This window comes from Engystomops pustulosus, chromosome 2 (genome assembly GCF_040894005.1).
Source record: "Engystomops pustulosus chromosome 2, aEngPut4.maternal, whole genome shotgun sequence".
Taxonomy (NCBI): Eukaryota; Metazoa; Chordata; class Amphibia; order Anura; family Leptodactylidae; genus Engystomops; species Engystomops pustulosus.
The window spans coordinates 12,181,820-12,197,375 of NC_092412.1; the positions used below are offsets into that span (position 1 = coordinate 12,181,820).

General features: G+C 48.7%; 2 protein-coding genes across 4 annotated transcripts in view; one reads left to right on the plus strand and one right to left on the minus strand.

The window, feature by feature from the left end:
- LOC140119804 (uncharacterized) overlaps nt 1–15,556 on the plus strand; it is a 340,011-nt gene that overhangs the window by 315,350 nt on the left and 9,105 nt on the right. Inside the window, exons 1-3 of one of the 3 annotated variants that reach the window (XM_072139201.1) lie at nt 12,323–12,420; nt 13,064–13,695; nt 13,809–14,437. The exons of 1 other annotated variant lie outside the window; for it this stretch is intronic. In XM_072139201.1, the coding sequence (XP_071995302.1) occupies nt 13,611–13,695; nt 13,809–14,437 (714 nt within the window). In that variant the 5' untranslated portion in view covers nt 12,323–12,420; nt 13,064–13,610. Of the gene's footprint in view, nt 1–12,322; nt 12,421–13,063; nt 13,696–13,808; nt 14,438–15,556 lie in introns of those variants that run through there. One more of the 3 variants, XM_072139202.1, reaches the window with a different exon arrangement.
- The window catches only part of LOC140119760 (uncharacterized), a 215,424-nt gene that overhangs the window by 21,452 nt on the left and 178,416 nt on the right, over nt 1–15,556 (minus strand). The gene's annotated exons all lie outside the window — the stretch shown is intronic.

The following is a 15,556-nucleotide window of genomic DNA, read 5'->3' on the forward strand; positions in this document are numbered from 1 at the left end:
GAAACTGAGATATATCGCCATGGATATTGGGGTCTAGACGGATAATGGAGGCCAAGGGTTCAATGCAAAGAATAAAGAGGAGGGGAGAGAGTGGGCAACCCTGACGTGTACCATTCTTGATCCGCAGAGGTGGGGAGGACGCGTGTGGGAGCTTAATTTCTGCTGTGGGATTTGAATATAACTCTCTTAGAGCCTGGAGAAAGGGACCCTTTATTCCTGTGTTCCAGGACTTGAAACATAAAGGGCCAGCTGAGGCGATCAAACGCCTTTTCTGCGTCTAAACTGAGAATTAGGGCCTGATCTTTTTGCTTATTAATTACATCGATAAGATCAATTGTTCTCCTCGTGTTGTCGCCACCTTGTCGTCCAGGTACAAAGCCCACCTGGTCCTTATGGATTACCTGAGGAATCCACTGAATCAGGCGATTGGCCAGTAGTTTTGTGAATATTTTTAGGTCTGCGTTTAGAAGTGCAATCGGTCTATAATTAGCACAATCGGTTGCATCTTTCCCAGGCTTGGGGATAAGGGTGATATAGGAATGGGTGAAAGTTGTAGGCATGGGTTCACCTTGTAAGAACGCGTTAAACACTTTTGTCATATGTGGCAGCACCACAGGGGAGAAGGTCTGATAGTAAAGATATGTGAGCCCATCTGGGCCCGGGGATTTCCCATTTGGCATTTCTTTGATCACCTCCTCTATCTCATCCGACGTTAACTCTGAGTTGAGCGTCTCGATGGCCTCTGAGGGGAGTCCCGGTAGGGAGCAGGAGCTCAAGAAGTCCGAGAGCAGCGTTTTTCTAAGGCCCTCATCCAGGGGTAGAGTATTTGGCAGGGAATACAGTTTGGCATAAAATTCTTGGAAGCGAGAGGCAATCGCTCTCGGGTCATGTAATAGATTTCCCCGGGGATCCCGTATAACATGGGGAGTTTGGTGCTCTCTCTTCTCTCTCAATTGTCTCGCTAGGAGAGAATGGTGCTTATTGGCCTGTTCGTAATACCGTTGCCTAGTAAACACTAGTAATTTCTCTACCTCTTGAGTCTGAACCTCTCGCAACTGCTCCCTAACCTCAATTAACTGTTGGAGTCTCCTCCTAGTGGGTTTGGCTAATAGGGCTGCCTCTTGCTTACCAATCTCCTTTCTCAATTCCTTTTCCAGATGGACCCTGTTTCTTTTCAATCTGGTTCCCTGTTCTATACAATGGCCTCTGAAGACCGCCTTGTGAGCTTCCCATATCATAGGGATAGAGGGGATTGAATCCTCATTAAGCTGAAAATATTCCCGTAGTGCTCCATTTAACTCCTCCTTGATCAGGGGTTTCTTAAGAAGGGATTCATTTAAACGCCAATGACATGCCCTCGTTGTGGTATGGCCCTCACTAAGCTGTAATAGGACTGGCGCATGGTCTGACCACGATATGTCTCCCACCTCTGCGGAATGCATCATTCGCAAGAATTGGATGTCTCCAAACCAGTAATCTATACGAGTATGGGTGTCATGTGGTGCAGAGTAGAAAGTAAATGAGCGGTCTCCCGGGTTGCCCACTCTCCACAAATCATATAAAGCAAACCTCCTGATGGCTCTACGGAAAGCCGCTGAAATAGTGCTCTGTGATCTAGTGGCGGGATTGGGGTCGATAGCCAGCCGGTCCATATTTTCTGAGAAGATTACATTGAAGTCCCCTCCTATCAGTAGGGGTGCTACTGGGAGTCTGGCTATTTTATTCAGGACCTTGGTAATGAAGCGCACCTGCGATGAATTGGGGGCGTAAATATTGCATAAAATCACAGGCGAGCCGAACATTTTGCCCTGAATGATGAGAAAGCGGCCCATGGGATCCGCAGTTACTGTCTCAGGCACTATGGGGCACGAGGTGGAGAACAGGATCGCCACTCCTGCTTTTTTGTTCTCTGTAGATGCCATATAAGATACCGGGTAAAGGTGCTTAGCAAAATTAAAGTTCCCCGTCGTATCATAGTGTGTCTCCTGCAAGAACACCACATCTGCTCTACTCCTCTTTAGCTCATTAAGCGTGAGACGTCGCTTGCGAGCTGAGTTGAGCCCCTTTACATTGTGTGTCAAAAGCTGAACCATGGTGAGTTAGCTAACCAATACTCTTGGGCAAGGTACGCTGTCTCCCCTGAATAGGATGTAACTGGACAAGTTCTGTGTTAGGAGGGGGGGGAGGGAGGTAGGAGAGGCTAAGTGTGGCCTTTTCTCCCTAAAGCCCTAGAGTGACTGCACTAAAGGGTGTCAGTGTACAGAAGCCTAGAGCGTCAGAGAAACCCACAGAGGCAACAGGGGGGGGCGACAGGGGAAAGGACAAACCTTGCACTCCACAAGACAAACAGTCAAGACAGATAAAAAAGAAAAAACAACAAAACCCCCCTCCCCCCCCCCCCCCCGAGAGAGAAAGAAAAAGGGGGGGGGGGGGGGTAATAAGAAAACAAGGATAAATTCCTTATACTATAACCAGGGGGAGGAGAATCTCCTGGCCCTAGTGCAGGTCTATTCAGCTGGTCTACCCCTAAGATGGGGGAGTATAGTCAGCTGAACCGGTTTCACCACCTCCTGTATCAACCCTATGCCAGGGTCAGAGGGCGGGATCAGGAGTAGACCCACTCAGTGGGGAAAAACGTGGCAATAGAACCTAATAGAGGAAAAAAGAAAAAAGCATCAAGTGTAGTTCTACACCAAAATAGAAACTGAGATATATCTCTAACTATCGAGACACTAACCCCGGTGCCCTTGTGCAAATTACATCTGAATTCACAAAGGAGGGGAAGGGTACCCCAAATCAATGCAAATATGGGCAAACATAAGACCCCCTTCAAACAAGTATAGTAACTATAAAGGATATATGTTCAGCAGATGTTCCTCTCTAATCATAAGAGTCCTGGGATGGAGCTCTAGTTCGCGGCCTTCGTCTCTTCTGTTGCAGCTGGGTCTTATTCTGCGTTTGTCGCATCTGGGGGGGAAGGTCCCCCCAGTCGTCCAGTCGTGGAGTCAGGATGTTCCAGATGTCGCAGAATTCCTGCAGCTCCTCCATCGTTGAGAGCGTCGCCGTTATTCCATCTTTAGTGGCCGACAGGGCAAAAGGAAAGTTCCAGCGATAGGAAATGTCGTGTTGACGTAAAATGTCCAGCAGCGGCCGTAAAATCCGTCTCTTCTGAAGGGTGATCCCAGAGAGATCCTGATAAAGCTGTATGTTATCCCCATTGAAAGCAAAATTCTTTTTCTTCCGCGCCGCAAACATGAGGCGCTCCTTTAATTCAAAGTCATGTACACAGCAGACCACGTCCCTCGGATTTCCTCCCATTACTTTAGGCCTCAATGCTCTATGAGCTCTGTCAAGCTTTACTTGCGTTTCCGGCTCCCCCAATAGTGTCGAGAAAAGCGCTTGAAGTGTGGCACGGACATCTTCTTTACCTTCCACCTCCGATAGGCCCCTCACCCTTATATTATTACGCCTTCCTCTATTGTCGAGGTCTTCCAGGTGTCTGGCCATGTCTTGTAGTGTGACAGAATGAGAGTGCAGGGTATGTTGCGTATGTGCAATCTGGCGCCTTGAGTCCGCCTGTCCAGCTTCTAGGTGGTCAATTTTCTGCGTCATGCCCTGTATGTCACGCCGTATCTCCGAAATTTCAGATTTGAAAGCCTCCTTCACTTCAGCAATTAAAGATTTAAAGTCCTCTTTGGTAGGGAGATTCTGAAGATGAGTGTGCCAGAGTGGTTCTGATACCGGTGGTCTCTTGACCGCCATTTCGTCTGTGCCGAAGTGCTCAGGCGATGACGCCCATTCTGGGGAAGGTGCAGCGTAGCGGGCAAGAGTAGGGGTTGCACTTAGCTCATCTTCCGTAGCTTGGGACCGGAGGATAAACGGGATTCCAGGAACAAATTCCCCAGGCTGTGGGAGTTGGGGGGATCTCAGTGGGATGTTCTCAAGATGCCGCCCCTGTCCTTCGCTTTCAAACTGACCCTCATCCATAGGGTCGTGTTCTTCTTCAGAGGTCTGCAGATGTTGCAGGTTAGGCTGTTTTAGATGGAGGGGCGACCCCCCCCTCAGTGTGGGGTGGGCTGCCTTTCTGGTCAGGATTCTGCGGAGGTGCCCCTTTAGTCTGGCGCTGCTGCGCCGCTTCATTCTGGCGCTGCTGCGCCGCTTCATTCTGGCGCTGCTGCGCCGCTTCATTCTGGCGCTGCTGCGCCGCTGCAGTCTGGCGCTGCTGCGCCGCTGCAGTCTGGCGCTGCTGCGCCGCTGCAGTCTGGCGCTGCTGCGCCGCTTCATTCTGGCGCTGCTGCGCTGTTTCATTCTGGCGCTGCTGCGCCGCTTTATTCTGGCGCTGCTGCGCCTCAGGAGATCCGCGCTGTCTGTCTGGCTGCGTGCCAAGATGGCGGCTCGGCGCGGCCTGAGAGGCCCGGACTGGATCGCCGCGGGCCACTTGTGGAGGCGGCGCGGCGGTGGATACCGCGGATCCCCGCTTACCCGCTGCAGGCGTGGGTGCCATGGTGAGGGCGTCTGTCGGCTGTGGCTGGTTCCTCGGCAGGCCGTCGGTTCTCTGGGCAGCACGTGGTCCTGTGCTGGCTGCTGCAGAAGAGCGGAGGAAAAAGCGGGTGAGTGGTATTTCGCCCACCCGTTTCGCGTTCTGGGGTCTTGAGGTCTTTACTCCCCTTCTGGGGGTCTTTTTAGCTTTAGGGGCCAGGGTAGGTCCCCTCCTTTAGGGTAAAATAGGCACCGGGGCAGCAGAGCTGTCTCAATGTGCTGCCATCAGGCTCAGGGTCTAGCCACGCCCCCCCCCGTCTTGACCTTCTGCTACGTCCCCGACTCAGATTCTGTGCTGCCCGTCTTGACCTTCTGCTACGTCCCCGACTCCGATTCTGTGCTGCCCGTCTTGACCTATTGCTAAGTCCCCGATTCCGATCCTGTGCTGCCTGTCGTGACCTATTGCTAAGTCCCCGATTCCGATCCTGTGCTGCCTGTCGTGACCTGTTGCTAAGTCCCCGATTCCGATCCTGTGCTACCTGTCTTGACCTCCTGCCTGTTTCCGACCACGAGTTTGCTTGATGAATCTGTATTAAGCCTTGGCTGCCACCACGGACAAAGTCGCACCTGTGGAACGACCTGGTGGTACCACACCACAGCATTTCCAACCTGATTTGCGGCGGGCTATGGTGAAAACCGGGTACCACTTAGATTCCAGTCCCAGGTGTCAGCTCACGTCATCATCCGTGGTGGTCCAGAGGATCCACTACCTCCGATCTTGACACGTATAAGTTTGGAACAGTTTGTAAAAGTCGTCTTGATCCACCTAGCAATAGTTGCTTTGGAGTCTTTAAGGCCTTTGTTCTTCCCCGAGAAAATATAAACTTGAATTCTTCCTCGATTGTTTGGTGGCTTCCCGATAGAATAACACACATCTTCTGACATCTAGAGTACTCCTTTGTTTTTGTAGACTTAGGATTTGAACAAAAGGAGGGTAGGATTATTTCTTGATTTGTTTGGAAGTCAGAGACATTTTGGGAAGAAAAGAAAAAAAAGAGTATCGAGTTTTAGAATTATCCTATTTTCTAGGATTTTAAGAAAAGGATCTTTACAGGATAACGTTTGGATCTCCCCCAACCTGTAAGCAGTTGTAATAACCATTACGAATGTAGTTTTAAGTGTTAGATTTTAGACATTAGTGGTTCCAAGGGGGGAAAGGTTAGATGGTTTAACATAAAACAGAGATCTGAGGGGTGAACTGAGTTTTTAATAAATTATCTAATACAAGAACATTCTTTGATAAATATTTTAACCCAGTGATGATCCCATAGAGGATAGTGTAGATAGGAACTTAAAGCTGATATCTGGACTGGTTTGATACCTAATGAACATCCTTGAGCTATGTGAGGGGATCCCTAAAATGGGAAGAAAATCCTTGCACCAGGACACAAATCTGATGTTGGTGACTGGTTTTCTGCTCAATTTAATAATCCTAATCCCTTTCCTGGAAATGCCCATGGATGCTAGGAAAGACCCTTCAGGATCCAGGCTGTCAACTTCTCACAACTGAATATCAGGAGAGTAGATTCCAGTCGTAGTTTCTGTAAGACTCTGGGAATGAGGGTGTGGGGACGGAAAGCATTAGCTAGCGTCCCATGAGTAACTGAAGGCATCCCTTTTAGTCTTTGAAGAAGAAATTGTCTGTTTTTTTTTTTGTTCTGCTGGGTAGCAAAGAGATCTATTGCTGGAATCCCCTCCCCCCATTTGTGGGAGATCATCCTGAAGACCTCTGGGTTTAGGGACCATTTGTTCAGGAGGTCTGCCTCTCGATTTTCTCTTCCCTTGAGATGAATAGGTGATAGGGATAGTAGATTTGTCTCCGCCCATCCGAAAATATTTTGGGACAGTGTCATTAAATATTTGGACTAGTCTGTGGGGATAGGCAATCATAGTTGTGTGGACAGAAAGTGCTTTGATATGGTGACCTTTCAGATTTTGGTGGGCAGATGAAAGGTCTCAAACACTGCCTTCAGCTCCCTTAAATTTGACGGCTTTGTTCGTGTGTGTTTGTCACGTACCCTCTGGGATGGCTCCACATCCTTTGAGACTTGCGTCAGTCCGAATTTCTTTCCAAACGGATTTGGGTTCCACCAAACTCCCTTTTGTAGATTTTATGATGGCACACATTTACTAAGGGTTGTGCAGCATTTTGGTCGGACTGTGCATGTTCTTCATGGCTAAAATGGCTTGCACAGGTATTTAATTAGTGTCTGCGCTGCAATTGTGTCGCACGCGACCCTTTTGTGGCGCTGATGCGCTGGCCTCCATGCGACACAAATTAGGGAGTGTGTCGTCGGCCGGTCTGACTGATTCAGACCACGTGTCATATTTAACTTTCAAATTGTGTCACATGCCCTATGTTAAAGGTACACCACAAAAAAAGATGGTGAACTTTGTAGGACCTGTGCGGGGGAAGCGACACATTCATGATTTCTGGTGCATTAGTGAATTGCGGCACACAGCATTATACACGGAAATAGCACTTTTAGTGAACTATAGTGACTTTGTAAGTATATGTGCCCCTATGTGTTTTTTCCATCAGGTGAGGAACAGCTTGATGTGATGTGGTATTTCTACCTTATAATCCAGAGTAGGTTTCTGTCCCTGGATGAAATCCAGATTTCGAGTATCCTTGTATAATTTTGAGCCCAAGCCACACTCTGGATACAAGATCCCAATAGTCCCAGGAGGCTCATGGTTGTACGACACAGGAAATTTAAGCAGAAAAGGCAGCCACTCAGCGCCAATTATCAGCGTGCTGGCCCTTTAATTCTCAGGAAGCCGGACATGCGCCCAACCTAGGATGTGGGGACACATGTGTTGTGCCACGGAGTCAGCGCTGAATCCAGAAGAGGTGAGTGATTCGACGGTGGTGTGGGGCAGCACAGAGGGGCAAAGGAGCGCTTCGTCGTAGGGGCACCCGTGACAGAACACCTTCCCTCGGCCTACCCCTCTTTTTGGACAGGAGGAATTTTTGCAGAAGCCCTCGGTCCAAGATGTTATCCTCTGGCTCAAACCCTTTTCAGTCAACTAGGAAGAACCGCTTCCTTCTAACCGTCTTCATATCCAGGACCTCCTTTACCTCAAAACATTGGTGCAATCAGCCTGAGGAGCAGGAGGCGGCACCTGTCTAGAGAAGCGGTTTAGTATCACTGGCTTCAAGAAAAGAACATGGAAGGAGTTCGGGTTGCGCAAGGAGGGAGGAAGGCAAAGCTTATACTCCATAGGATTGATGCGCTTCAGTATTTCAAATGGACCCAGGAATCGAGGACCACGTTTATAGCTGGAAATCTTCAAATGGACGTACCTAGAAGACAGCCATACTTTGTCACCTAGGAAGAATACTGGAGGAGACATGCGCTTCTACTCCGCCTGGATTTTGGTGGGGGCGGATGCCCGGGGTCCCCAGATGGATTTGAGATCTCAGCAAGAGGGAGAGGTGGACGAGAATGTTGTCCATACACAATAAAAAAATGCAGCGGAGCTGGCAGATTCAGAGTCCAGAGATTTGTAGGAGAATTTCATCCATGGCAGCAGGGTGGACCAGTTGTCCTGTCGAGTGGAGACAAAATGGCGGAGATACCAGGCTATGTTCTGATTAACCCTGATTAACTTGTCCATTGGACTAAGGATGGCATGCAGATAAGAAGTCCAGCTTCAATTGTAGTTGACCGCACAGGGATCGCCAGAAACGGGGGAAACAAACTGGACCCCACGGTCTGAGACAATGTGCAAGGGAAGTCCATGAAACCGGAAGATGTGCAGGAAAAACGGGCTGGCAACGCGTGGAGCCGATGGCAGACCTGGCAGAGGACATCTTGTAGAATCGGTCGGTTACCCAAGGAAGATGAAAGATTGGTGATAAAGTCCATTGCCATGCGACTGGCCCCCGGAGGCCAGACCTTAGGGTTGGCGATCTTCTTGGTCTCCCACAATGGGAGATACCAGGGAGGAGAAATGTGGAATAAACTTCTGGTAGTAATTGGCAAAGCCCAGGAATCTCTGGATAGCTTGACACGGCCACTGAAATACTGCAGACAACTTTGCAGGATCCATCTGTAGTCCCTTGTCTGAGATAAAATATCCTAAGAATGGGAGACTCTTCTGATGGAATTGGCACTTCTCGAGCTTGGAAGCCAGCGCACTTCCTAGGATGCCGGGACACGTGTGCCGTACCACCGAAGTCAGCGCTAGATCAAGGCAAGGTGAGTGATTCGATGGGGTTGCGGGGCAGCGGAGAGAGGCCCAGGTACGACTGCCACCCGGAACGTGGGTCCTTTTTTTGTTCCCTTTCCAGGACTGGGGCAATCACATTCATTTGTAGTAAATATTGAATGTAGGTCCAGAGCTGGAGTATTAAGGTTTGGGTGTATTGGTGGGAAATGACATTTTTGTGGGGGAATATGGAGAAATTCTATTCCGTAACCTAGTTGTTTGGTCTGAAGTACCCAAGGATTTGAGGAGATATCTATCCATGTGGTTACAAAAGTGGAAAGTACCCCACCCCCACTGGTATGTCACTGTTTCTTTTGTTATTGGTCAGGATTAAAGATATATCCTCAACCTTTCCCCCCTTTTTTAATGGCTCCATCTACTCGTTTTTTCTTTACCTCAATAGTATTAATATTTTCATTTTACGTCACTAGAGAAAAAGGATTTTTTAGGGAGAGGTTTACTTACAAGGAATCCTCTCTTTTTATTGGCAGCTCTCTTTAACACAGCGTTAAGACCACTACCAAACACAAAATCCCCCTGACAGGGAACACCGCAAACCATAGCTTATTATTCTCTAGGGGTTTGATTCATTAGGTGGGACTCTACTTTCCTTAACCTGAAAAGTGTCCTGGCAACGGAACTGGAGCCTACAATAGTTTTAATATTTAACATTCTTTAATAAGGCTTTCGAAGACCGTCAGTCCTTGAAGGGTAAACCGTTATTTTTTACTACTTTAGTGACTTGTAAGTCTACCTTGGGTGCCGAGACCCAAAAGTCTTTTTCATCAAATGAAAGTCTATTCCTTAGGTACTGCAATCCTTTTCTCATGGCCTTTCCACTCCTCAAGAATAAGATCCCTCAGGGTATGGTGTCAATAACTGGAAAAACTTGTTTTTTCTTATTTTTTAACCCACCGAATAGTTCACTGTCGACTGAGCTAAATTCAACAATATCCTCAATGTCCAAACTACTCCTCAAAGCCTAGAGGAGATTATCAAGTTCTTCGGGTGAAAGCAGATATTTTGCGAGGTCTGGGTCGCCAGACAAATTTATGGATAAATCTTCATCAAAAGTGCCTTTAAAGGAAACCTACTGTGGGACTGCCCGTCCATTCAGGACTATTGGAGGGGCATTCATTCTTACATCAACGAGCGCCTGGATCTTCCGGGTGTCTGCTCCCCTCAGGTGTGTCTCCTGGGCCTAGTAGAAGACGTCCTCCAAGCAAAATTTGAGAGGGTTTTGTTCCGGCTACTAATGTTTTATGGTAGGAAGGTTATCCTGCTAAATTGAAAGCCCCCTAAGCTCCCCACGTTGGCCAAATGGATATCGCTGATTAATGTACAAACTCACTTACACTGCTAGAGGTGCTCCGGATCCGCTTTTCCTTGATCTGGGATGTGTGGGTGACTACTCAGTCTGCTTCTGGAGAGGAGGAGGGATAGCTCTGTGTGTGTGAGGTGTGAATGGAAGAGTGAATGCGTTCCCCGCCTTGGGGAGTGCAATGCCCTCTGCGGGGCAATATACGGGCTTGGTATTGCATTACTGACCGATGTATTTCTCCAATATTGTTTTCTTTGTACTGCTAAGCCTAACTTTATGATTGTGCCTTACACTTCCCTGAGGCGGATGTTTTGTTGCCTTTTGTGCATTGTTGTAATTTTGAAAAATGAAAAATAAAATCTTTAAAAAAAAAAAAAAAAAAAAGGAAACCTACCACTTAAAAGTGGTAGTTCTTACACACTGATCACCGGCTCTCCAGCACTTCAGAATCCGGCTCACGCACGGGCGTGCGCATGGTCAGCCGTGCCCTAGTGCGGTGCACCGAGATGAATGTTAATATAACTTATAAATCTGTGATACTGGGTTTATTCTACTAATGAAAATATGCTCCGGCACCAGCTCACCCTGAGCTCACCCTGAGCTGGTGCCATGTGTCTGTGTGTAAGAACAGCCACTTTTAACCAGATGGTACATCATGAACCGAGAGAGCGTCACCGCGTGCTCCCACCAAGGCTCCGCCCCCACTCTGAACTTCTGGCGCAGACCGGAATTGTAACCTCTGCTTGTATTATGCCGGGAATGCCGTGGGACTTCCTCCATCATATCGTGCCTATCGTCTTTCGTACGCCAATGGGATCACGGACAGAGAGATATGGATCCCAAACAAGGAGCGCCGTACCTCGCCTTCAGGGGTGTTATTAAAGCACAGCCCCGGGCGAGGTCTACAGTAATGGCTCCCAGCATCACAGGACCGCTGGGTGGGAACCAGAGTGGGAGATCGCTTATGCCTGACACTGAAATCGGTGGAGGGAAGCAGGGAAAAGAAAGGTGTATATACATATAGTGTGTGTGTGTGTGCTCTGGAGCATGCTGGGAGTTGTAGTCCCTCCATATAGTGTGTGTGCTCCTGGAGCATGCTGGGAGTTGTAGTCCCTCCATATAGTGTGTGTGCTCCTAGAGCATGCTGGGAGTTGTAGTCCCTCCATATAGTGTGTGCTCCTGGAGCATGGTGGGAGTTGTAGTCCCTCCATATAGTGTGTGTGCTCCTGGAGCATGCTGGGAGTTGTAGTCCCTCCATATAGTGTGTGTGCTCCTAGAGCATGCTGGGAGTTGTAGTCCCTCCATATAGTGTGTGCTCCTGGAGCATGCTGGGAGTTGTAGTCTCTAAATATCGTGTGTGTGCTCCTGGAGCATGCTGGGAGTTGTAGTCCCTCCATATAGTGTGTGTGCTCCTGGAGCATGCTGGGAGTTGTAGTTCCTCCATACAGTGTGTGTGCTCCTGAAGCATACTGGGAGTTGTAGTCCCTCCATATAGTGTGTGTGCTCCTGGAGCATGCTGGGAGTAGTAGTCCCTCCATATAGTGTTTTTGTCCTCCTGGAGCATGCTGGGAGTAGTAGTCCCTCCATATAGTGTTTTTGTCCTCCTGGAGCATGCTGGGAGTAGTAGTCCCTCCATATAGTGTTTTTGTCCTCCTGGAGCATGCTGGGAGTTGTAGTCCCTCCATATAGTGTGTGCTCCTGGAGCATGGTGGGAGTTGTAGTCCCTCCATATAGTGTGTGTGCTCCTGGAGCATGCTGGGAGTTGTAGTCCCTCCATATAGTGTGTGTGCTCCTAGAGCATGCTGGGAGTTGTAGTCCCTCCATATAGTGTGTGCTCCTGGAGCATGCTGGGAGTTGTAGTCTCTAAATATCGTGTGTGTGCTCCTGGAGCATGCTGGGAGTTGTAGTCCCTCCATATAGTGTGTGTGCTCCTGGAGCATGCTGGGAGTTGTAGTTCCTCCATACAGTGTGTGTGCTCCTGAAGCATACTGGGAGTTGTAGTCCCTCCATATAGTGTGTGTGCTCCTGGAGCATGCTGGGAGTAGTAGTCCCTCCATATAGTGTTTTTGTCCTCCTGGAGCATGCTGGGAGTTGTAGTTCCTCCTCTGGTCACTTACCTCTTCTCTTCACAATGCAGGAGAATTTGTACCTCACACACGTCCTCCTGCTAACAATCCACTAGTCATGTGACCCCGGGAGTGTGATGTCACTGATGGGCGGGTCCTTCTGTTCACTATCCACAGGTCATGTGACCCTGAAGGTGTGATGTCACTGAAGGGGCGGGGTGTACATGCTCAGTGTGTAGTTGTTCCCGGCAGATTTTATGTAAGGGGAATAGATAAGAGGTAAGTGATCAGAAGAGGAACCACAACTCCCAGCATGCTCCAGGAGCACACACACTATATGGAGGGGCTACAACTCCCAGCATGCTCCAGGAGCACACACACTATATGGAGGGGCTACAACTCCCAGCATGCTCCAGGAGCACACACACTATATGGAGGGGCTACAACTCCCAGCATGCTCCAGGAGCACACACACTATATGGAGGGGCTACAACTCCCAGCATGCTCCAGGAGCACACACACTATATGGAGGGGCTACAACTCCCAGCATGCTCCAGGAGCGCACACACTATATGGAGGGACTACAACTCCCAGCATAATAAGGCATAATTTAGTTTTTACTGTGTTTTTGCCATTAATCACAGGAAGAAGCATCAATACTGTATTGTTATAGGAACCTGTCACATCATTATAGCCAAATAACCCCCCATGGGGCAATGTCTGGGCCCACAAAGTCTCCCTCCATGTGGGGTCCAGTATGTGCTATTAGTGAGGAGCGGCACAGTCCAGCGCCATCACTCCTCCCTCAGTCCAGTGACCTCCCCTCCAGTGTCTGGAGAATCCCCATCTGTCACATCACACATGTCATGGACACAATTGCTTCATATAGAGTTTGCTCTTAGTTCTTCTCATGTTTCCTCAGGTTCTATAGATACAGGACTCCCAGAGGTTTCTCCTAAAGATGATCCTTTCCATCAATGATCCACCAGGGATCCGGGAGAAGGACAGAGAGCAGATGGCGGCCAGGATCCTGGAGCTCACCCTGGAGATGATCTCCTTGATAACCGGAGAGGTGAGAGTCTCCCAGGACACGGCTCTTATCTCTAGGAATAACAGCGGGAAATGACTGGAGAGGTGAAGGATTCTTAGGATCTATGTAGTGATCAGTGTCTCCCCATACACAGGATTACACAGTAGTGAAGAAGTCGTCTGGTGAGTGTGTGACCCCCCGTGTGTCAGGAGGATGGACCCAGAGCCCCATCACCGAGCCTCCACCTCATTCACTGATACATGAGCAGAAGATCCTAGAACTTACCTCCAGGATCACTGAGCTGCTGAGCGGAGAGGTGAGCGCTGCCGGGAATGCTGGGACATTGTACAATAACACAAGGGAGGTGTCTGGGTGATGACTGTGTCATTGTGGGTGTCAGGTTCCTATAAGGTGTCAGGACGTCGCTGTCTATTTCTCCATGGAGGAGTGGGAGTATATAGAAGGACACAAGGACCAGTACAAGGACATCATGATGGAGGACCACCAGCCCCTCACATCACCAGGTAAGAGGAGACCTTCCTGATTATAGAGGACAGAGCAGGTGTGAGGTCACCTCCTCCATCATCTCATCATCACATATAGACAATGTATCAGTCACTGTGTATATTTCCTATAGATGGATCCAGTCAGAGAAATCCACCAGAGAGATGTCCCAGTCCTGGAGATTCCCGAGATATTACACAGGAACCAGAGAGATGTCCCAGTCCTGGAGATTCCCGAGATATTACACAGGAACCAGAGAGATGTCCCAGTCCTGGAGATTCCCGGGATATTACACTGGAACCAGAGAGATGTCCCAGTCCTGAAGATTCCCGAGATATTACACAGGAACCAGAGAGATGTCCCAGTCCTGGAGATTCCCGGGATATTACACAGGAACCAGAGAGATGTCCCAGTCCTGGAGATTCCTGGGATATTACACAGGAACCAGAGAGATGTCCCCGTCCTGGAGATTCCCGAGATATTACACAGGAACCAGAGAGATGTCCCAGTCCTGGAGATTCCCGAGATATCAAAGAGGAACCAGAGAGATGTCCCAGTCCTGGAGATTCCCGAGATATTACACAGGAACCAGAGAGATGTCCCAGTCCTGGAGATTCCCGAGATATCAAAGAGGAACCAGAGAGATGTCCCCGTCCTGGAGATTCCCGAGATATCAAAGAGGAACCAGAGAGATGTCCCAGTCCTCTATATTTCCATGTTGTTAAAGAAGAACCGGAGGAGAACGTCCCACTGGATCATCAGGTAGATGGAGCTGAGGTTGCTGATGTAATGAAGCTACTTACCTTCTCCAGCAGCAGTGGGTGGAGGGTCTATGGGATGAACTTGATGGAAACTGTTTTAGGATGTAGCTACAAATTGTTTCTAGTTTCATAAAAGATTGTGATTATAATCTGTGACCTTGAACTAACAGTCCAGAGCAGGAGAAGTGAATAATCTTCTCCCCGGTGTCCATGAGTCTCCACCTCAGGATCGGGTCACATCGGGTTATGCAGTAATATAACCGGAACATTGATGTTGATGTGTAAAATATTTGGATGAATGTGGATCCCGTCTCCTCCTGCAGGAGATTATTCCCCTTAGTTCCTGGTTCTAGAGGTTTCTGTCCATCACTTGGATATAAGAGAATCTCTGGATACATTTCCTTTGTTAAAGATGACCATAAGGGTCTTTGGATGCACAAGACTTTTAACCGTCCCCGTCCGCGTTGCAAGGTGATTTTCGAATCATATGAGTCTTTGTTTCCAGTGCTGGAATGGAGTAACACAGGAAAGACACGCTGAAGATTCGCTCGAGTACACAAGCGGGCAATACTATTGGGTGGTTTGACCACGGAAATGCAACACTATTGGATGCAAACACACAAAGGAATGTAGTCCTCCAATCTTTTCAAGTGCATGGGTAATGGATCCATAGGGGGCAATGTCATCCAGAAACACTTTTACGGCCTGGCTCAACTGTGTGGCATGTTCCACCTGGTTTCCTGACATCAGCTATAGGGTCTGTGAGAAGTAGGGGCCTGTCTGGGTGCACACCCGGGTTGTGGCGGGCACAGACTATACAGGCTTTCACTAGTCTAGTGACAGGGGTAGTAATTCCCGAGGCAAACCACTGGCGGTCTATGAGCACTAGCATGGCCATTTTGGATGTGTGTGTGTTCATGGGCTACTTGACTTAGGCCCCTTCCACACTATCGTTTTTCACGTGCGAGTTCTGCGCTTGCTTTTGACTCGCAGAACTTGCATTTACACACAATATATATGTGTGTAAAGAACATATTGCAGATGTTTCCATACATCTGCAAGGTCTTCTTCACACATATATAGTGTTCTTCACATGCTATTTTGTTCGCACCGTTCCGCG